Source organism: Cicer arietinum, chromosome 4 (genome assembly GCF_000331145.2).
Source record: "Cicer arietinum cultivar CDC Frontier isolate Library 1 chromosome 4, Cicar.CDCFrontier_v2.0, whole genome shotgun sequence".
NCBI lineage: Eukaryota > Viridiplantae > Streptophyta > Magnoliopsida > Fabales > Fabaceae > Cicer > Cicer arietinum.
The window spans coordinates 29,796,844-29,821,014 of record NC_021163.2 but is presented as its reverse complement, the minus strand read 5'-3'; the positions used below and the strand labels follow the sequence as shown (position 1 = coordinate 29,821,014).

The 24,171-nt window shown below is 33.6% G+C and overlaps 1 protein-coding gene across 3 annotated transcripts; it reads left to right on the top strand.

Annotated features, from left to right (window-relative positions):
* Positions 1–3,003: 3,003 nt before the first annotated feature.
* On the top strand, positions 3,004–23,118 carry LOC101498846 (uncharacterized). Of its 3 annotated transcripts, none has more exons than XR_012162772.1 (9): positions 3,004–3,683; positions 4,533–4,679; positions 6,138–6,515; positions 14,995–15,099; positions 16,497–16,637; positions 17,583–17,786; positions 18,155–18,247; positions 19,696–19,933; positions 20,060–21,303. XR_012162772.1 is itself a non-coding variant. In XM_004497873.4 (9 exons), the coding sequence occupies exons 1-9, from the start codon at positions 3,222–3,224 to the stop codon at positions 22,692–22,694; spliced, it is 1,686 nt and encodes a 561-aa protein (XP_004497930.1). In that variant the 5' UTR covers positions 3,007–3,221; the 3' UTR covers positions 22,695–23,118. The 3 variants fall into 3 exon arrangements, 2 of the variants coding, with proteins under 2 accessions (XP_073223914.1, XP_004497930.1); XM_004497873.4 differs by lacking the exons at positions 19,696–19,933; positions 20,060–21,303 and adding exons at positions 21,774–21,885; positions 22,651–23,118 and having other exon boundaries at positions 3,007–3,683; XM_073367813.1 differs by having other exon boundaries at positions 19,696–21,303.
* Positions 23,119–24,171: the final 1,053 nt, after the last annotated feature.

Sequence of the window (24,171 nt, the reverse complement as noted above, 5' to 3'; positions counted from 1 at the left end):
AAATTAATAGCCTTAAAAGCTTCACAATATCTTCAAGAAAACTTATCTTCCCAACAAGATGAAAGAGAAGACTTGAAATAAATTGGTGAATAAGAAGTTGATGAGGAAGTAATTCTTCTTACCAGAAAAATTCAAAGAAGGTTGAGAAGAAGAGACCAGATTAAAAAAAATTTCCCAAGCAAAAGGGAAAACTATAAAACAAAAATAGATAAGAGTCAAATTACATGTTATGGGTGCAACAAACTAGGACATTACAAAATTGAATGTCCTTTACACAAAAAGGCACCAAAAAAAGTTCCATTCAAGAAACAATTCATGATGATCACTTGAGACGATTATGAAGTATCAGACACATAAGAAAATGAAGAAGTCAACATGTACCTAATGGGAAATTCAGAAAACAACGAGGTAACCATTTCTGAACTATGTCCTTTACAAATGGAAAATGAATTTAAAATATTAAATGACTCAAACTTTCTTGCAAAAAAATATGGTTCATTAAAAGAACAAGTTTATGAAGAAAAAGAAGAAAAAGAGAAAGCCCAAGCTATGAATGATGAGCTCAGAAAAGTCATAAAAAAAACCCAAGATTCTTATATTAAAACATTTGAAGAACTTGAGTGTTAAGAGCGCTCTACAACTCAAAAGGAGAACGTTATGCTCAAAACAAAAATTAAGAAGCATAAAATAATTTGTCAAACTTTATTAAATCCACTGAAATCTTCCCAAAAATTATGGGATATCAGGTAGGAATATTTGATAAAGTCAAACTTGATTTTGACAAATATCAAAAACAAAAACTCTATAAAAACTTTTTTGTTTCAGAAAAAAAAAAAAGATAAATGCAAAATAAAATGTTCTTTTGTACTAAAATTTGACATCTTGATTCTACATGTTTTTTCAAAAAGAGAGATGAAAAATTCAAATCAAGACGACCTCTCAAAAAGGAAGAATGTTTTGGTATCATGTCAGAATCTTCTCCAAAAGCAATAAAAAAGTGTTCTTATTGTTCAAAGATTGGTCATGTTGAACCAAATTGCTACTTAAGAAAAAATCTATTTTTAAAGAAAAATATAACCCCCGAGGACTCAAGATCAAATGGGTACCTAAGAATCTATTAATATCAAATGTATGTTGATTTTCAAAATGTCAAGAAAAAACCATGATACTTTGAGAGTGGATGCTCGAGACATATGACAGAAGATAAACAATATTTTCTTTCCTTTATCAAGAAGGATGGAGGATCTGTAAATTTTGGAAATAATGATTAGACAAAAATCAAAGGTAAATGCATTATAGATAAAGAAAACTCTGCAAAAATAGTTGATATTCAATATGTTGAAGATTTAAAACATAATCTACTAAGCATTAGTCAATTACGTGACAATGATTTTAAAGTTATTTTTAAATCAAACATATGTGAAGTCAAACAAACATCTTCTAGAAAAAGTCCATTTACAGTATTAGCTACATTTCTCCTATGTGGCAACGCACATCATGAAATTATATTTTTTAATAAATAATTTTTTTTATTAAAAATAAAAATATATCAAAACTAAAAAAACCTAGAAACATCCAAAAAATGTTCATCTTTTTAAATGTTTAAATAAGTTTTTAATCTCTATAAAATTTTATTTTTAGTCACCGTTCATTTTTTTAGTCATACAAAATTAGTATGCAACTATTTTTAGTCCATGTGAAAACATTAATATATATTTTTGTATAATTGTTTACAAATATAAAAAGTTCCTCCATAAAAAATAAGCTAAAAACTTGATTTCTAAGTCTTTATTTTAAGAACTTTTATTTTGAACACATGACATTTAAAAAATTCATATTTAATTCATCTCAAATTAAAACAATTCTAAATTTGTATGGTTGAACTTTTAATAATATTCTAAATATACTTGCAAAAATTGAAAAATTAAAGGATGTTTCATTCCACCAAAGACTAAAAACACATGTAAAGACTATAAATTTATTTAACTTTTGTTTTTTTTTTTTATAAACACATTCTTGCTTCTTCGAACAAAAAAATTTGATAAACTCTTCAACAAATTCCATACACCTTAGAACCTAAAAATCTCATTATCCGTAATTGATCCCAAATCCATTCTTCCCTCTTTAATTTGATCAACAACAACATAAAATCCACTTCAAATTGTTTTTCCATGCACATATTCAATTGAAAGCTAGTATCACAACAACACAAAAATTACTTCAACTAAAAAAAAAATATTATTTAATTGTAGTTTAACTAACTTAGTTTGATTGTACTTCAAAACTAATACAACATGAAACATTTCAAGTTAGTGAGTATTGTAATCAATTAAAAAAAACACAAAATATTAGAGAAGTGAAATGTTAGATCTGTAAAATTGTTTGAACATATGAAAGAAATTCAAAATCGTCTTAGTCATTCACTATGTGAAAAACATGAATTGAGAAATGTGATGGTGAAAATCACGATCTACCTAATGATGTATGTTTGAGCTTCAATTCAGTGTCGCACGACCTTCGTTCATACCTTTCTTGTGCTGTTGCACTACTCTATTTCTTGTTCTTTGCTGGCAAAGAATTTAAAATCCACCATGTCCAAACAAATTTCTAGATTTTAATTCTCCTTCCACTATCACAATTTGCAATTGAAATGGAGTTAAATGAGTTTTGATTTGCGGTTTAAAAAATATAATTTTGAAACAAAAACTTTGACACACTTCAACTTTTTTTGAATATGTAGATGATGAAGTTGGGGATGAGGACAAATATATTTTTGAGTTTGTTTAGATTTGAAAAACCCTAACAATTTTATTTATTTGATGTAATTTTATTTTTAGTAAAAAAGTTAATTAATAAAAAAATATAATTTGATGATGTGTAGAAGATGTAACTTTTCATTAAAACCACGTATACCTAATGAACACGATTTTTTAAAAGTTAATATTACAAACATCATATAACTTAAGATTTTTAAGCGATAATTGAATAAAAAAGATTAAAAATGTATTTTAGCGAAAAAAAAATACGCATGACATAGTTTCACGAAACGAACCACATCAAGCCACGTCACTACACCCCTACGCGGCGAGTCACACCGCAAAGCAACCCTCTCGTTTCTCTCCCTCCCTCCTCCCTCCTCCATTCTGATCGTCATCATCATCAACTAACTTCTCTCATTTTCCTACCTCTCACTTCATCTTATTACTCTCTTTCTCTTCCTCATGACGGACCCAATCGAACCTTCCACATCATGCGGGACCACCGTAATTCACCCAAGGCGCGAGCCATTCGACCACGGCCTTTTACCCATCCAAAAACTCATCTTCTCCGACCCCACACAATCCCTAACAGCATTAAAAAAGAAGCTTCTCGACTCGTCCTCCAACCACCGAGTCGACTCAGCAGCAATCTCCGATTCCCTTCAGATCTCAACCGACCACGCTAAACTTCTCCTCGATACCCTAGCTTCCGTTCACCACTCCGACTCCGAACCTCTTGTTCGTAACGAACCTGGCCAAAACGACGCCGTTGGTGCCGACGTTCACGATCTGGTTCTGTTGCTTTACATTCAATCGTATAAAAGGTTACTCCCTCGTTCTCATAAAGACTCTGCTTCCGTTGCTGATGTTTGGCCTTCTACTTCCGCTTTCGATGGTTACTTTTCTGCTCTCTCTCCGCTTCAAGTAAGCTCAATTCTCCGTTTTGAATTTCAATCCTTGCAACTGTACGCAATGCAATTGTTACTGAATGCATGTGATACAGTTAAATTTGATTATCATAGAGTGTATAGTTTTTTTGTGCTCTTTGGATCGTGATATATTTTAGATTGAGTAAACAGTTATTTTATTATTTTAGTCACAATAATAATAGAATGTATCCAAATTAAATAAAAATACCTAAACATGTATTTTGTTAACCAATTTGGTCATCAACTTTTGTTAGTTAGTGTAGTCTTAAAATCTATCTTTTGTTAGTCAATTTGCTACATAAAATTACCAACAGAAGAGCTACCAGGGATATGTTTGTAATGGACTATGGTGTTAGGTCTCATATTTAAAGACCAAATTGACGGTTTACTCATTTTAGATTACACATTTGTGATTCAGTCTTTTGTCTTTGTTCTTTTTCTTTTTTCTAGCATTTGCTAACAAGCTCGTTTTAATTTTTTAAGCTTCTTGGTAGCCCCAAAAATGGTTTTTCATTTTACTTAAGAATCTTTCTTACATAAATTTTCATTAACTTGAGAACTTGCAAATTAAACATCAAAGAACTTTTTGAATACATGATAAGTATGATTTAGATTGTAGAAGAAGAGGAATTGAAACTAGTATTAATTCATGAGATACAATGAATCTAAGAATGCAATGAAACCTATGAAACAATGACTTCTAATTGTACTTGGAAAGTTGAACATTAATTTTATTCTATTTCCAACAGTTTGTAAGCTATTGTTAGCTTGCAAATATAGACACACGTTAATACTGTTCATGCTGAAGTGTTAATACTGACGTCTCAAATTCAATGTTTGGTAGCTTATGCGTAGCAACAGTCGGCGTTTTATGCCATCACAGGCTGATGAAGAGGCACATCAGTTATTGTATCTGCAAAAGCACCTGGGTAACATTCTATCACTTCTAGCCGAGCCAGGAGAGGGGGAAGGGGAAGGCGAAGAATCACTGGTTGGTTTGCTAATTTACTTTTTGAAACTCACAGTTTTATTTCCTATGAACCCTATAAAATGGAATATCGCCAGTTAGTCACTCTGTGATTTCCATGACTGGAATTTATATCCTGTTTTTGTGCCATCCCATGGAACTCAGGAGACCATAGATTTGTAGCACTTATATGATTGTTGTATAAATCTGTTGTATCTAGAGTTGTAACTCGGTCCTTCAAAATGTTGGTATTTTTTTTCTTTTTGCTTAAAACATAAATTCGGAGAATGAATAAATGCAAGTATGACTGCACCTTGTATTTCTGACTCATGATATAGCAGTAGCACTGCAGAATCCTTGAGAAAGGCAGAATACATGATTCTAATCTGCAGTATAGTATGTCGAATTCTTGTTTCACTTAATTTTGAGTTGGGTTGTTGCATGTGTGAATAAATGTTTTAGGAAAATGCTACCATATTTGGTCAACATTCTTGTGAGTAATCACTGCTAATAAATGTGTCATTAATCTGATAACATTAAAAATATTATTAGATGGCTTACTCAATATTCCTGCCTATTTGTAGTCTCTGAGAGAGTCACATGGCTGTAATATCTCAAGTAGTTCCAATCTGTTTTAGCTTTAATGAAAGTTATTTGCTGATTCACTTGATATCAAGAGAATATGATTGGATAATCTTCACTTATTTGGTTATTCCAATATAGTGAGCTAGGTATGGTGTGGGTGCTACTATCTTCACCCTTCTTTTTGAGATTCGGACCCAGTTATCAGTTGGCTGTTATTAAGAATGAGCTTGAAGCATACTTTGGGTCAATTGAGTTTATGTGTCGACCTACAGTGCACTAAATGAAATCATGCATGTGGATTTATATACATTTTTGTGCTAGACATTGCTGATATGGCTATTAATGGATAATTTGTACGGACAATCAGGCTAGCAGTTGCCTCCTCCTCTTTGTTTGGAATCAAGACAGCTTTTATTTTAATTTGATAAGATCATAAGATAAGAATGTCGGACATCAACTATGTTGTCATTGATACCTATTTCTCTTGGTGTTGATGCTAGTTCCCATTTATATTTATATAGCTAGCAAATTCAATTTTAGTTTCATATGCATTTTACAATGCATAAATTATTGGTTATCACAATTAAGGATATCTGGAGTTACAGTAAGACTTACTACCGTGTCTCAATAATGCATCTCACTGCATTAGTTAAACACATTACACCTTTTCATTTTGCCATGAGATTGTCTTAGCAGTGAATTGTTGACAATTGTTTTTTATCTAGTCAATTAAACTTCATAGGATAAGATCATGTAGAGTTAAATAAATATAAGGTATATTAAGAATTTTTTAAATTTTTACTGTAGGTTTTATTGATGTATTTTTCATCCTATTGAATTTTTAATTTAAGTTCTTAGACCTATTAATATTATGCTTATCTAACATTATTGTCTTAGGTTTTAACTATGGATAGATTTGAGCACCTTGGGTTCCTGGTTCAGTTTGGCGATAAGGCTGAAGGAAATTGTTTGAGTCAATCATCTCCATTTTTTGCAAATTCAGATCCTGACATGCCTGCGGTTCCCGTTCCTCTTGCACAAGTTCATGATTGGCTCATGCAAAATATAACTTCTGCTTTGGAACATATTTCGGAAAGGACTTCTGCTAAGGAAAATGGGCCAGCCAGTGCCACTGATCAGGATGTTGCTATGACTGATGCATGCACTGTCTCAGCTAAGTCCTCAACAAGTACTAGAGATTCAAGTTTCATTGAAGGGATCTCTAAATCGTCCTATGTGAAGCATGCATCTGACATTAAAGGTTCCTCAGTTAAGGTTTGTTTCTGGAATGTCTTCTTTTGTTATATTGATTTTTTTTGACTTTTCAGGTTCAATGTTGCTACCTTACTAGCAATTTGATTTATGACCTTCAAATGTATCCTGAATTATTGCTCCTAATTAGGCGGCAAGTTGAAAGGAAATTTAGAATCTAATCTATTATATCTGAATCATAACTATATAATTGGTTTTTACATTATATAGACTGAAGTTCATAATTAGGTTTCTAAGATTGAGCCAAACCACTGGTAGTAAAGCTGTCCTAATAAAGGAAATAAATTAAAAACCTGTACAATAGAGAATATAGAAATGCAAGAAAAATTAAAGGAACTGAATCTGTACCAGCTCATCAGGCTATTAACTCTTCATGTTATTTTTTCTTATATGGTTACAAAAATAGAGTTATGTCATGCATCTTCTTCTAAATGTCTAAGGTACTAAGCCCTTCATATTCCAACCTACTGTAATGAAAAATGACCAATACTTTTGGTTTGGGTTTAACACTTTAACTTGGAATTTGGTGCCTTTGAATGTTTAAATTGCTGTACATTGTATTGTTTGAAGTGTTGGGTTTAGGTAGTTGTCAAAATTTGTTTCTGTTTTATTATTAAAAATATCCCTCAAGTATAGGGATTTAGTTGCATAGGAGTACTATAGGGGTTTAGTTTATGTACATTGTATTCTTTTGGACTTCATGCTTCAGATACACCTTATAACCAATATTGGGTACTGGATTCTGGAGCCACTGACCACATGACACCGTTACCTACACACTTCTCCACTTATTCACCTTGCCCTAGCAACAACAAAATATCCACATCAAATGGTACTCTTATAACTGCTGCAGGTCAAGGAGATGTCCAAATAAACTCATCCATACCTCTAAGAAATGTCCTTCATATTCTTATATTGTCGACTAGCTTAATTTCCATACAAAAACTAACACAAGACCTATTATGTAATATTTTTTATAACAAATCTTGAGTCCTTCAAGACAAGAATTCAGGGAGGACAATTGGTAATGCTAGAGAATGGAATGGTCTTTATTACTTGGATAATCAAAATCTTCCTCCAAATCTACTCAACAATAACAACTCTTTTTTTCTTTCTAAATCAATAAACACCAACAGGGACAAGGTCATTTTGTACCACTGCCACATGGGTCATCCTTCATTTAGAGTCATAATACAGTTGTTTTCTTCCCTCTTCAAAAAATTAGAGGTATCACTCTGATGTGTGTGAGCTTGCTAAACACAAACGTGTACCTTTTCTAGTTAGTAACCAAATGAGTACTTCTCCATTCCGTTTTGTTCATACTGATGTATGGGGTCCCTCTAATGTTCCAAATATATCAGTAGTTCGTTGGTTGTAAGCTTTATTGATGACTGTACTCGGATTACTTGGGTTTAATTCCAACCTACTGTAATGAAAAATGACCAATACTTTTGGTTTGGGTTTAACACTTTAACTTGGAATTTGGTGCCTTTGAATGTTTAAATTGCTGTACATTGTATTGTTTGAAGTGTTGGGTTTAGGTAGTTGTCAAAATTTGTTTCTGTTTTATTATTAAAAATATCCCTCAAGTATAGGGATTTAGTTGCATAGGAGTACTATAGGGGTTTAGTTTATGTACATTGTATTCTTTTGGACTTCATGCTTCAGATACACCTTATAACCAATATTGGGTACTGGATTCTGGAGCCACTGACCACATGACACCGTTACCTACACACTTCTCCACTTATTCACCTTGCCCTAGCAACAACAAAATATCCACATCAAATGGTACTCTTATAACTGCTGCAGGTCAAGGAGATGTCCAAATAAACTCATCCATACCTCTAAGAAATGTCCTTCATATTCTTATATTGTCGACTAGCTTAATTTCCATACAAAAACTAACACAAGACCTATTATGTAATATTTTTTATAACAAATCTTGAGTCCTTCAAGACAAGAATTCAGGGAGGACAATTGGTAATGCTAGAGAATGGAATGGTCTTTATTACTTGGATAATCAAAATCTTCCTCCAAATCTACTCAACAATAACAACTCTTTTTTTCTTTCTAAATCAATAAACACCAACAGGGACAAGGTCATTTTGTACCACTGCCACATGGGTCATCCTTCATTTAGAGTCATAATACAGTTGTTTTCTTCCCTCTTCAAAAAATTAGAGGTATCACTCTGATGTGTGTGAGCTTGCTAAACACAAACGTGTACCTTTTCTAGTTAGTAACCAAATGAGTACTTCTCCATTCCGTTTTGTTCATACTGATGTATGGGGTCCCTCTAATGTTCCAAATATATCAGTAGTTCGTTGGTTGTAAGCTTTATTGATGACTGTACTCGGATTACTTGGGTTTACTTACTAAAACAAAAATCTGAAGTCAGTTCTGTGTTTGTACAGTTCTTCTACATGATAACAAAACCAAGTTGGAGTGAGTATTAAGAGGATTAGGTCTGATAATGCCAAAGATTACTTTAATCACGGACTAAATTCTTTCTGTCAAAAAGAGGACATTATTCATGAGCCCTCATGTGTTAAGACACCCCAACAAAATGGGATTGCTGAGAGGAAAGATGAACACTTATTAGATCAAACTCGAGGGATGTTATTTCAAAATAAAGTTCCCAAGAAATTTTAGGGAGAGAGTGTTAACTACATCATATCTCATAAACCGATTACCTTCGTAAAATATGTTTTATGTGTTTCTTGTGTCTCTAATGAGATCTCACACCTTCTTATTTATAATGATCATGCAATAATTACATTCAATGCCTAGAAAATTGTATTGACTAGGACTACTAATAATTAGCCTAGGATGTTGCACAATCAAGGAATAATTAAAACATACATTGAATTTTAACAACCTTCTAGTGTCATTGCCTTCAAAACTCTCATGGAGGCCCTGTTCGTTCCACCCTAATGTGTCCACTTGTAGTAATCTTACTCCCGTAATATTTGAGTGCGCGTCGTTTGTCCATATGCATAATGATAGTAGAGGGAAATTTGGTCCTAAAGCCTTAAAATGTGTATTTTTCGGGTAGTCTTCCACCCAAAAGGGATATAAATGTTATCATCCACCATCTCAAAAATTCTGTCTATCGAGATGTTACCTTCCATGAACAAGAAAGTTTCTTTGGTCAAACTCATCTTTAGGGGGAGAATACAAGTAAGGAAGATGAGTCTCTTCTACTTCATGAATTGACTCTTGAACTAGAAATTGAGATGGAATTGATTTTGAAAAGATGGAAATGAAGGAAATGACAATGTTGAAACTGAAATTGATTTTGAGGAAGATGAAAATGATGATGCTAAGGTAAGATATGAGAAGAATCTAGTATATACAAGAAGAGCAAAGGCCATTCCTGAATCTATTCACATCCATGACTCCAATTTAACCTTACACGAGGTAACTTCTCTTACGCTTCAAACTCTAGTAATCCAATCTATGAATCTTCCCGTGCACATGAATTAGAATCCAACACACCACCAACTTATGATGACCTTCATATCCCAATTGTCCTTATGAAGAAAACTAAGACATGAACCAATAAGCCATTCTATCGTTTATCCAATGCTTTGAACAATTTTCACCTACACATAAAGCCACAAGCCTGAACACTAACACTATACCTAGAGTTGTCAATTTGACAAACCCACTAATTATTGGCCACAACCTACATATTGGAGGGGCCAAAAAATTTCATAGTTAAAAAAGTTTTAACTAAAAAATTTTTCTAAAAAAATTGACAATTTTTTTCTTAAAATTTTCCGATAAAAAAGTTTTGATTTTTTTCAATAAAAAATGATTTACAATTTTTTTTAATTCAAGAAAAAAAAGATTTTTTTTAAATTTTTCTCACAATATTTTGAGAAAAAATTCAATTTAAATTTTTTCTAAAAAAAAATATTTTTTAATATTTTCAAGAAAAAAAAATTTCAAAAAAATTAAAAAAAAAAAATCCAAAATTAACAAAATATTGGGGGCCTATGAGTCCCCTAAGCCCTCTCCCTTAAGACCACAAAAAATAATGAAATAATGGGCATGAGTTTAAAAAAAATTATTTTATTAGGAGGCCTAATATTAAGGGCTTAGTAAAACCATGAGTTAGGAATCAAAGACATAACTTAAGAAGAACATTAGAGACAAGAAAGAGAGAAGGCACTGGGGCATACATAATAAGCTACGTGTCTAAACAGTCCTAAATCATATGTTTTCTAGATTCCTAACTAACTTATCAGCATAATCATCATACAATTAAAATAACAACATGCATGATAAGTAAGCACAATTTTGGGTGCAGATTTCACAAACACCTACATGCTTAAAAGCTCCACTTCCTCACTTTCTTTGAATTTTTCTAACCCTTTTTACCCAGAAACGGTTTCATCAGTAAATATGAAGAATTTTCAATTAACTTAACCCACAACCCTTCGTGCTAAAATAAGTTAAATTAAAGAACTCACAAAAATGACAATAAAAAAGAAGAAGATTCTGGTCCAAGGCAGCTCTGAGCTCTTCTTGAAGATGGGTTCCTTGCTTCACTGATTTGAATCGATTCGCTAGGATGAAGAGACAGATTCCTGCATGCAAGGCTGCTGGGCAGCTTTGGGGACTTTACTGAACTTCTAGTTTGGAAGATTTGGAAGAGAAGGAAAAATGGAGGATTTGGAAGAGAAGGTGAACATCCTTCCGACTGGTTACGGGAAAGAGAAAGGAAAAATGAGAGAATGTTGAAGTGGGAAGAATAAAAATGAGGGAAAAGAAGGAAAATCTCCTTTTTTTTTTTTTTTGCCCTTGGACATTCCCCATTTTACCTTTTGTCCATTTCTATTTTAATCAAAATTTCTTATTTCTAAGTTAATGTAATAATACTTTTCCTATCCCTTTATTTTTAACATATTTTAATCAAATGGGTTATTACGGAGTTGAAGATAAAATGGGTTGAACCAATGAAATTCTGTTGTGATGATAAATCTGCTACTAGCATAGCACATAATCTAGTGCAGCATGACAAAACGAAACATATCGAAGTTGACAAACCTTTAATCAAAGAAAAACTCGATTGTGGCCTAATCTGCATTCCATATGTCTTTTCCCAAGACAACCTTGCAGATCTTCTAACTAAAGGACTAAATATCAACAACTTTGAAAGAACCGTATCCAAGTTGGGAATGGATAGCACGTATTCACCAGCTTGGGGGGGAGTGTCAAAATCTGTTTCTGTTTTATTATTAAAAATATCTCTCAAGTATAGGCATTTTGTTGTATAGGAGTACTAATAAGGAATTGGTTATATTGGAGTACTGATAAGGATTTGGTTGTATAGTAACTCTGTATATATATCTGATGTATTGTCTACATATTTCAATTCAATAAAATATATTTTTACCCTAATTCTTGAGAGTAGTGAAGGAGAAAAAGTGTAGGGTTTAGGTCGTGAAGGAAGAAAATATAATAAAAATACCAAATAAGATATTAAATTGATATAGTGTAGTGTATAAAATATGTAGAAAATATTATGAATATTATTATGTTAAAAGTACAAATACTTATCTGAATATATAGACAAACTCAAACAAATGAGCCCGATTAATGGGCCTAAGAATAATTACATATTCACAACATTCTCCACTAGCTGGTGAGTGGATATTTATCATTTCCAACTTCAAAGTAAGTTTGGTTGAATCGTTTTGCTGACAACCCTTTTGATAACACATTTGCTAAGGTGTGAATAGGTTGGGTCGAGTTAGGTTTTACATAAATAGGTTTAGTCCGTTCGAAAAGTTCGAGACCCAAGTCTAGCCTATTACTTGTTGTTAGAATATTAGAAAATATCTTATAATATCTTTTATATTATATTAGAGTATCTTAAATTATTTATTAGGATCAATTTATAATCATAGAGATATATTAGAATATCTCTCCTTATTATTATGATTTATTTTGATTTAGGATTGAGTCTATGTTTCTCTATAAATAGAGATTAGTATCGAGTCTTTTGTAATAAAGTCAGCATTAAGCTATTATCTATAATATTCAAACCCTTATTATTTTCTCTCCTCATTTTCTCTAAAATCCCACAACTTCAACATGGTATCTAGAGCCTATTTCGATCCTCCTTGAAGATCCCGCCTCTATTCCGCTGTCGAGTTCCCAACAGTTAGGGAATATAATCATAGTTTCTCTTTTCTGACATTCGGACACGTTTCACTCGTTTTCCGTTCAGTTCGCTACTGCCGCCGCTGCCACTATTTCCGGCGAATTTTCCTGCAAACAGCGTCGTCATCTCCAGATCAGGTCATGCCCAAAAGCGCGTCACCAAAAGTTGTCACATGCGCTTTCACGCGTTGCTAATCTCTCCTGCGAGTAGATCTCACGCGCCGCCGTCTCCACAGCGTATGACGACACGTTTTGACGCCTCTTAGTTGCTGCTTGGTCGGCCAATCGCGCCTCAACCTCGAAGTTTCGAATCTGCCCTCGTATTCTAGTTTCGGGCTACGGTTACACCCACTTCCATTGTGTGAGGAATCTCCCAATCTACAATACCCAGATTTTTTTAGGTCAAAAGTTGCTCCACGCGCGCTCATGTGCCTCCAAGATCCGCCGTCTGCTGCTGCCTTTCATCTGCTGTTGCTGCTGGAAAAGTTTTCCAACAAGTTTTCCGTAACAACCATTGTCTCTTCTGTTTTGGATGCATTTTTTCACTCGGTTGATCAATCATGGCTTCGTTTCATTAGAGTCACGCTACTTCCTCTTTGGTGTTTGTCATGCAATTTAGTTCTTAATAATAGATTATAACAGCAGCTTCTATTCCCACTGACGATCATTCCGGTGGTGTCCCTTTTCTCACAGATGAATCATATTAGTGATGACTTCTTTTTCCATTGCTGGTCATTCTGACAATGTCTTTTATTTTCATGACTCACACTTTAGCATGACAATTTGTCCCAGATGCACTGACCCCATCTTTGTCCCAGATGTACTGGCCTTGCCTTTCTCTCCTTGAAGCACGCCTCTCCAATATTATTGATTTGAAGCTTCCAAATGCAACTTTTAGAAGAATGGACCTTGCTTTGTTCAATTGCTTGTCATGAATTTCTCTCAGATGCACTGACCCCATCTTTATCCCAGATGTACTGGCCTTGCCTTTCTCTCCTTGAAGCACGCCTCTCCAATATTATTGGTTTGAAGCTTCCAAATGCAACTTTTAGAAGAATGGACCTTGCTTTGTTCAATTGCTTGTCATGAATTTCTCTCAGGCTGATGATCATATCGGCTATCTGGCAGGCTATATTTTTAACAATTATTAGAAAATATCTTATAGTATCTTTTATATTATATTAGAGTATCTTAAATTATTTATTAGGATCAATTTATAATCATAGAGATATCTTAGAATATCTCTCATTATTATTATGATTTATTCTGATTTAGGATTGAGTCTATGTTGATTAGTATCGAGTCTTTTGTAATAAAGTCAACATTAAGCTATTATCAATAATATTCAAACCCTTATTATTTTCTCTCCTCATTTTCTCTAAAATCCCACAACTTCAACACTTGTCATAAGTTATTTTAAGCCTAATATGGCTTTTGTAAAAGTCTGTTATGACTTATTAACCTACTTAAAGGTTTATTTCGTATTAACATAATAATAAAGTCTAATTCTTATTTATTCGTATAATAGAAATCTTTTTTGAGGTCTAACTTGACCTTTGAGAAAATCTGACTTTATATGATAGTATATTTATTTTTCAATTAGGCCTTTAAATATGTGAAAAATTTATGTACACCATTATGCTTACATTATTAAAAAGGTTAATAAGCGAGCCATTGGCTCCTTTCATTCATAAAAAAAAGGTTAATACGTATATGATTTAACACTATACAAATATAATAATTAAATAAAAATATGATTTATATTTACCCAAACTGACCAGTCCCTTAGGTTAAAGGTTTTTTGGGTGGCTTGACGCCTTGCCTTTTTAGCTAAATAGGCTTTTGAAGAAGCCTTGATCTTCTCTGTTTTAAAAAAATATGGCCGGGACTGAGAGTGTGGTAGGTTAGGCCATAAGCTCCTGCCAACTGGTGCCCAAAAGAGATCTAGGCAGTTATCAATTTGATACCCAGATATCTTGTTCTGTACTTATTTGCCTTTTATATGGAACAAATTACACTGCTATTGTTTTTTTATTTTATTTTAATGTTCATATTAATGTTACGTTTTTACTAAAAAATGTTTTTGAGGAAATAAAGGTTTTCGGATTACTGCCAAACATTTGTGATAGTTGAATCTTTTGGTACTAGCGTAAGATTTTTTTTTTTAAAGTAATTCTGCAATCAATGTTATTTTTGTGATCTTAGTTTGCACCTTTTTGTATCTTCACATGTTTGGACGTTGAGATGTCTGTTGAGCTTATTATGGAAATTGGTGTGCTATTATAGTTGTGTTTGGCCATTGCAGGTTCTAAATTGCCAAGAATCTACCATCTATGTCTTAGCACCTTTGAGATATGCCATTGTCTATGGATGCTCAGATGCTACAATAGTTCTTGGAGCAGTTGGCAAGGTAAATGCTCTGTTTTCTGCTTTTAAGAGGAGCATAATGAGTCTAATAATGTATTAGAACATCTATGGAATTTACCTTCTAACAGGAATATGGGAAATGATATTGTATTATTCTGTTGTCATGATGTCATCCTTAGTGGTAATGTGAAATTTAAAGATCATGAATCTAATATAATAATAGTCCAGCTAAAGTGAATTAGATTTTCTCAGGTTTTTAAAAGAGGAATGGGAATGGAACTGACCTTTTCTGTTTACAATTCTCTTACTAATGTAACCTTGACTATCATTAATTAATGGCTGCAATATTCTATAGCCAATATCTTACCATGATTTTAGCTTCCATTTTATAGCTTGAGTTATGCAGCCACTTTTCCCCCCTTTGATTTATGCATGCACTGCCTGTTGGTTAGCAAGAAGATAAGTCAAGTATAAGGGAAATAGACATTTTGGCCTTTAAGAGCATAGTTTTTAATCTCTTTTTAGACATTTATGTGCATGCCATTCTTAGAGGAAAATGATCTTGGAGTTTGGACTCACGAGCATTTAAAGAGCTACCTTAAAGTGGTATAACAATTAACAACTGCAAAAGTCTTTTCCCACTAGGCGGGTTTGGTTACATGGACCAATTTATACCAATTATTTCAAAAAGGTATTTTAACATTAATTACTAGTCATATTGAAATTAATGTTGATCTTCTGTAATATTAAATCAAAGCTACTAATCGTACTAATGTTGTATCCAATACAACGTCAAATACGCACCTTTTGGAATTAAAGATGTTCTTGTTAGCTGCAATTCTCTGAAGAAACTTGCCAAGGACCAAGATCCATGAAACAAAATGGCAGAGTCCTAAACATCATGAATTTATACACTACAATCTCATCTCATCCCCTAATCAAAGAAATTCTGCAAAGTCTTACTAATTTGCAGGGTTGTATTTTCAGTTAGAAGCTTAATAGCTATTCATTGAGTTAGCTACACTATTGGGTAGTTTTATCTGTCACTGTAATATTGAAAGTGTTATTACAATTTAACAATTGTATTTATTCGCCTTTTTGACATGCTACATTCTTTTGAGCCTGTTAGTCTACATTCTCTTCTCTTCTATTTTTTGTTTTTTGAAATAATTGAATTTTTTAATGATGAGAATAGGTACAATGACTTGGACTTTTCCTCATTTTCATTATTTTATTTTATTTTTTAAAATAAATCTCTGCAGTACTTACATCACTGACAGTTTTGATGACTGTTTTATAACATTCAATGTAGGATATTGAGTTGGTAGATTTGGGATAGAGTTTATTTGTCTCTATTCTGCCTACTATTATTATCTGTGTAACTGATGCTTCATTATCAGTACTGAAGTTGATCTTCACATCTTTTTTTTTGTTTGACAGGCTGTGAGAGTAGAACACTGTGAACGAGTTCATGTGATTGTTGCTGCAAAACGGATTTGTATTGCTAACTGCCGTGAATGTGTTTTCTTTTTGGGAGTGAACCAGCAACCTCTTATGGTTGGTGATAACCATAAACTTCAGGTGAGCATCCTCAGTATTCACTCTGTTTTTATTGTTTCTACATCTCTTTTTGGTATAAAGGGGGAAAATCAGAGGCAGAATCAGGATTGCTAATTTAGGAAAAGATTAAATATGTATTTGGTTCCCTAAGAATTCATAAAGTTTGTTTTTTTAGTCCCTGTTTAAAAAGTGACATGTTTTCATCTCCCAAATTTTAAAATTACATTTTTAGTCATTGAAATTCAATTTTAGTCTCCCTTTGATGTTTTTCAAGAAGTGCATAAGCGACATATTTCAAAAAGTACAGCGGAAAAAAATGATATATTTCAAAAGTTGGAAGATGAATAAATGTCACTTTTCAAATGAGGGACTAAGAACAAACTTTATGAATTTTTTAGGCCGATAACATATTTAACTCTTGGAAAAGATTGTAAAATCATACAATCGTACTGTGGCTGTGGCAGTTGGCAACACTACTTAGGAAAGGCCAACCCACCCAATGCCATACTCTACTACTCTGCCTACCTCTCTCTCTCTCTCTCTCTGCTGTGAATAACTTCCTCTGACAGAATTCACACCTCACACCTTCCTTGCTACTATCGTTCTACCTACCACGTGCAGGCTGATTATAACTTAAAATTCCCATTGTAAGCCATATGAGGCCTGACATGTAATGCTATGGTATAAGTATAAGGAGAGAATAGATAAAAAAAGGTTAAGTCCACCACTATGCTTGAAGCAATAAAATGGATGGTCTTGCAATAATAAACATTTGGGTCTATGTTAAACATACAGTAACAGTATTACCAATCATTAGTTTTTATCACTATTTTCCATCCACAATTTTGCAATTATCCTTCTTGTAATGGTAGTAACTTCTTCTAAGGGTATGGATTTTTTCTCTAAAATCCTCACTCTCCTTTTTTTACTTATTATTTCAAATTATTTTCTCTTGTCACTTATCAGGTGGCACCGTATAATACATGTTACCCCCAATTGACAGAGCACATGAGTGAAGTTGGAATTCTGCCCACAGTGAACAGATGGAATGAAACTCTGGCTTTGGGCATGCTTGATCCTCACGATTCATTATCTCATCCCGCTGGTGTCTCTGATGCTCAAGCTGAGTCTGCTACATGTGTGGACCCTGATCAGCTCACAAATTTTGTGGTACGACTGTTATACTGATGGTTGACATAACAAGGAGCGTGTTGATTTGTAGTTTCTAAAAATTAATTGATTTTGATAAGTTCATTCGTTGCTTTGTATATAACTATTCTAGTATTTATAAGCAAAAGTAAGTCAATAAAAACTGATGTATTTGGTCCAAAATTTAGACTAAATACATCAACTTTTGTTGATCCACTTTTGCTTATAAGTAGGATCAGAGGAAATATAGATGAAGAAGTTTATGTATCTTTCTTTGTTTGTTCTTTTTCAAGTATTTTCTTAAAAATATTTTTTTCTTCTGTATAGCTAATTTAAAAATCTTGTTCTTTTATTATTTTTCACAAAGCTCTTCTTTTTTCTGCGTGCAGATACCAAACTGGCTTGTAGGAGAGTCCACTGGATCTACAAAAGACAACCCATTTGCATTACCGGATGCATATGCAGCATCTCAACTTAGAAATGTATGTCTACTAGGTTGTTTGTCGAATATTTTGTTGAGATATTGATATTGGTTATATTAAGATTTGTCAGTATCTTTTAGGATTATGATAAGATTAAATGCCTATTTAGTTACGTCACACGTATATAAATATTTGTCCAACCCTTTTCATTTTTAGTGAGAAATATTCATATTCAAGTTGGTATCCAGAGCAAGGTTATCTTTGGGTTAGCCGCCGTCAAGGTTAACCCTAGTTTAGATGCCATTAACAGTCGCCAGAGGAGCCATCAACAGTCGCCTGAGCAGTTGTCAGAGCCACTGCCACCTCCACCACTACAAACACATACACCACCACTGGAACCAGAGGGCGCCGAGCACAAGTTACACGCGGCACCTTACCGCCGCTGTTTCCACGCACCACTGCCCTTCTCTGACTCGCCTTGTCCTTCCAGTTTGTTTTTGGACCATCAGCAGCGTGTGGATTCCACTTTTTAGAGGTCATACAGATCTTTCTTTGCTGGCGTTTTTTTTTCCCCCAGTAGTATTTACGGTGTTTTAGGGTTCGTAGGTCAGTCCCTGTACATTTGGCTTACCAGTTTTTCTGTGTTTTACCTTGATTGCTGCAAATTTGTCTTCTGACGTCATTCAAAGTTATTTCTACTTAGAAGCTTGACGACTTGTCAACATGTCTCAAATCCAGCTACCCTAGTTCATTTCGGTAATGGTACGGTTTGTGTATCTCACTCTATGGGATCATGGATTTAAGATTCTGGTGCTTCGGATCATGTAGTTGGTAACCCCTCCTTTATCTCTAATTTGTCACCTCCTAAAATACCTCACATCACTCTTGCTAATGATTCTAAGGCACAGTTTACTACTATTGGTCAAGCTTCACCTCTTCTGTCCTTAAATTATGTGTTATTCCTACCTGGCTCTCCTTTTAATTTGATTTCAATCAGTAAACTTACCCGCATTCTCAATTGTTCAATAGCCATTCCTCATACATCAGTCCAGTTGTCAACACACTCCTCAACAAAATGATGTCGTTGAGAGGAAATTTCGTCATTTGGTTGATACAACTGGAACTTTATTGGTCAATGCTAATGCACCTTTAAAATTTTGGGGTGACGCTATTCTCACTGCCGCTATTTGATAAAATGCATGCCATCCTCGATATTGGATAATGGGATTCCACATTCTCTTGTTTTCTGAAGACCCTGTACATTCTGTCCTTCTCTGAGTGTTTGGCTCCACTTGTTTTGTTCATGATCTGTCTCCTGGCCGTGATAAATTGTCTGCACGAGCTGTTACATGTGTGTTTTTGGGGTACTCCAGAGTTCCAAAATATTATCGGTGTTATTGTCCATCTACACATCATTTTTATATCTCTACAGATGTTATTTTCTTTGAGTACCTATCTTTGCGACACTAGGTCCATCAGATTCTATAACAGATGTTACTACTCCCCAGGTGCTACCTATTTCTCTATTTGAGACATCTGTCTCTACTCACAATTCTCCACAGTCACAAGGTGAACCTGAGTTCTGCTGCTTTGGGATTACTTATGAGTCGACGTGTTGAAGCTCCAAAGACCGCTTCTATTGATTCCAGTGATTTAGCTCCAGAGATTGTTGCTACTGTTCCAATCTCTTCTCCTGCTGCGGTCCCACCCGAGCCTTCGTTGACTTACCTATTGCTTTTTGTAGAGGTAAAAGGTCTACTTCTAATCTTCATTCTGTTTACAACTTTTTGTTTCCTTCCTACTTTGCTTTTGTTTCTTCTCTATCATCTGTCTCAATTCCTAAGACAGTTCAGGAAACATTATCTCATTCAGGGTGGAAACAGGCCATGATTGATGAGATGATAGCTTTAGACTCTAACCATACTTGGGAGCTTGTTCCACCTCCTCCTGGAAAATCTGTTGTTGGTTGCTGGTGGGTGTTTAATGTCAAAGTGGGACCCGATGATAGGTTGACCGGTTAAAGGCTCGGTTAGTGGCAAAAAGCTATACTCAGGTCTATGGTCAGGATTACAATGATACCTTCTCACCAGTTGCGAAGATGACATGGTTCGCCTCTTTATAGCTATGGTTGCCATGAAATATTGACCCTTATTGCAGTTGGATATCAAGAATGCTTTCTTGCATCGTGATTTGGAAAAAGAGATTTATATGGAGCAACCTCCTGTGTTTGTTGCTCTGGGGGGCGTAGTTTGGTATGCAAATTGCAGAAGTCCTTATATGGCCTGAAACAATCCCCTCAGGCATGGTTTGGTCGATTCAGCAAAGTTTTACAGCAGTCTGGGATGACCCTCTGCGAATTAGATCACTATGTCTTAAATGTTCATCATCTAATAGATATATCTATCTTGTAGTTTATGTGGATGATATCGTAATTACTGGTTATGATTCTGACGGTATCAAGGCATTGAAACAACACCTATTTCAAAACTTTAAGAATCAGGATTTGGGTCCTCTACGTTATTTTCTTGGGATTGAGGTTAGCTCAATCAAAGTCAGGTATTGCTTTCTGTCAGAGGAAGTATGCTCTAGATATTTTGGAGGAGACATGTCTTATAGACTGTAAACCAACTGAGACTCCTATGGATCCTAATGTGAAGCTCCTTCCTGATCAAGGAGAGCCCTATCATGATCTTGATAGATACCTAAGTCTACTGGGAAAATTGAATTATCCGACCCTGGCTAGACCAGACATATCTTTTTAGTTAGTGCCGTAAGTCAATTCCTTAACTCTCCTTGTGACAGTCTTCGGAATGGAGTTGTCAAATTTTGAATTACGTCAAAAGGGCGCCTGGAAAAACGACTTGTTTTCACTTATAGGGGACACACTAATATCGTTGGGTATTCAGATGCCGATTGGGCAGGAGATGCAAGTGATAGGCGGTCAACTTTTGGTTATTGTGTATTTGTGGGTGGAAATCTGATTTCATGGAAGAGCAAAAAACAAACTGTTGTTGCCCCATCGAGTACAGAAGCTAGCTGAGTATCAAGCTATGGCTCTTGCCACATGTGAGCTTGTGTGATTAAAACATTTATTGCAGGAAATACGTTTTTGTGAGGTTGGTCTTATGTAACTTGTGTGTGATAAGTAGTCAGCTTTACACCTCTCCTCCAATTTAGTTTTTCACGAGAGAAGAAAGCATATAGAAGTCGATTGTATTTCATCAGGGAAAATAATTCTTCTGGAGTCATCATAACTTCCTTTGTCAATTCTAAAGATCAACTTACCGATATTTATATTAAATCTCTACAAAGTTCTCAAATAACTTACATATGTGACAAGATGGATGCCTATGATATATATACTCCATCTTGAGGGGGTGTTGGTATATTGATATTGATTATATTATGATTTGTTAGTATCTTTTAGGATTATGATAGGATATAATTCCTATTTAGTTATCTCACATGTATGTAAATATTTGTCCAACCCTTTTCATTCTTAATGAAAAATAATCATATTGAAGTTATTTTAATATTTTTACTTTTTGATTTGGTTTAATTGAATAGAATTGTGCATTCTTTTCAGCAAAAAAGTTTAGGGGAGTTAAGGCAACTAATACAGGAAGCTTCTTTAGAAGAGAATCGTAAACGAGAATTTTCGTCTGTGCTTCATGTGCACTTCAAGGACTGGTTACATGGTACCCTTCATTCCCTTGCTTTGATCTCTTATATTCAAACTTATTTGACTCCCAGATATACTAGGAATACTATTTTTTTCCATTTAAACAAATTTTTATGATTGTCCTTGAAATTTGGAGTGACTCACCCGAAGCTGGGTTTAGGCAAGTGTTTTGACGATATTCTACTTACATTTTCTTGTGCTGTGTTTCACCTAACAGTCAATTATATATTACAGTCAAATGGGTATGGGTACCGATTACCACCGTATATTATCTGTTTTGTTTGTTTGTTTTTTTTATCTTAAATGAGATGGTAAATTCCACTATAATTAACTCACACAATTGTGAGGTCCCGGATTCAAACTTGAAACAAAATGTCCAATTTAACAATATCGGTATTATCCATTTTTATTAATGTGATTGATATTTTGTTTGTGCCTACTCTTTGGAAGAGAACTACGGTTAAAATTGAGTTGTACTACTATTAATCATCTTTGTAGTTTTACTTATGCAGCCGTTTTTAAAATAAAAGAAGGTAAAACAAAATAATTAGTCATGATTTCTCTTTTCCATACAAAATTAACTACATATCTCAATTTTTATACTTTATTTTGCTGAAGTGACATATTTTGGGAAGTTGGGAAGGAGCTGATTAACAGCATCTAGTCAAAAGGGTATTTGGTTAGGCAGCATATTGCAAATGGAGGAGCTTTATTATGTCTGTTCTAGTTAATCTTGTCAAATCAAATAGATTATGCTAATATTGTTTTTCCCGTGTTGCAGCTTCAGGGAACATTCGTCAACTTTACTGTCTGCAAGGAGAATAATCTTCCACCACAGAGAATATATATGATATGATACAGTTAATTAATGACATTAAAGGGCAAAGGTTTCTTCTGGTTTCCTTTTTGATACTTCAATTTCGGTTGCCTATTCAATTGGTCGCACAGGTAGCTGAGATCAGATTATGTGAATTAGAGTACTCCACATACACTAACGCGGTCAAATCACACTGCACAGAATGGAACAAAAATACAAGCGGTTATTTGAGTATAATGATATTTTTTTTATGATATAACTGCTCTAATATTATGTGATTCTAAATTAATGACATTTTTTTTTTATATAAAAAATACACCAAGTACTAGATATTTTGGGCTTTTTTAGACTTTGCCCCATCAAGGAAAGAATGAACAATTCTTTTGCATTTGAATCAAAATAACCCCATGCATTGTAAATGGGTTGGTAATATGGATCCAGACTTCATAGATTATGGGTTAACATGATTGAAATTGAATGTGAAGTTCCAGAAAGTACAAGAAATATCGGATTTTTTAACAAAATAATTAATGAAGCATAATTATTTATCAAAGCGACAATAATATATATTTTAGGTAAAAATACATATTGAGATTTTTGATGTTTTACGAAAATATCGGATCATTTGTTTTTGTTTTGTTTTTTAACACATGTCATTTAAGGTTAGTTTACGTTTGTCCTTTAAATTTTTACTTTATTGATTTAGTACTTGAAGTTATATTTTACTTTTAATATTAGCTTTTAAGTTTTATTAAATTATATATGTAATATATTAAATTTGACTACTTTTTTGAATTACTATTAAGATTTATTCTAAATACCGTAGCGAGTTCACTATTCATACTATTTTACAAATGAATGAAGTTAATGATATTTATTATATTAATAAATTTTTATTATCAAGTTTTTATAGGTTACATATGTATCTAAGTGGTTGTAGAAAGTTTAGAAAATATAGACCGTTTATAAGGGTAGATGATTATTTTCTAAATGATTATTATGAATGATTTATTGTTGTAATATTTGATAGAATTTTTAATGACATGATACTTTTAACTTCATAAGTTGTTTTAAGTGAGACAAATGACTAACGATTTAAATATGAAGTAACTTAAATGATTAAATTGGGAAGTAAAAATTCAAAAGACTTAAACGAAAATTAAGTTAAATTTAAAAGACATGTGTTACAAAAAAAATATAAAAGACTAAAGTGTTATTTTCGTAAAACGTAAGGATTGTGTGATGTATTTTGCCTATATTTAATGGGTGTTCTTGAGGAGATTCAAATTCAGTCGTTTGTGTATCGAGATGATACTAAGGGGAGGGTTGAATAGAATCCTAACAATGGTTGGTTATGGAAATGCATAAATAATTGAATGAATTCAAGAGAAACGATGTGTGGAATCTTGTTATAAGACCAAAGAATAAGAAGGCCACAAGAATAAAATGGGTATTCAGAAACAAGCTGAATGAAAAAGGAGAAGT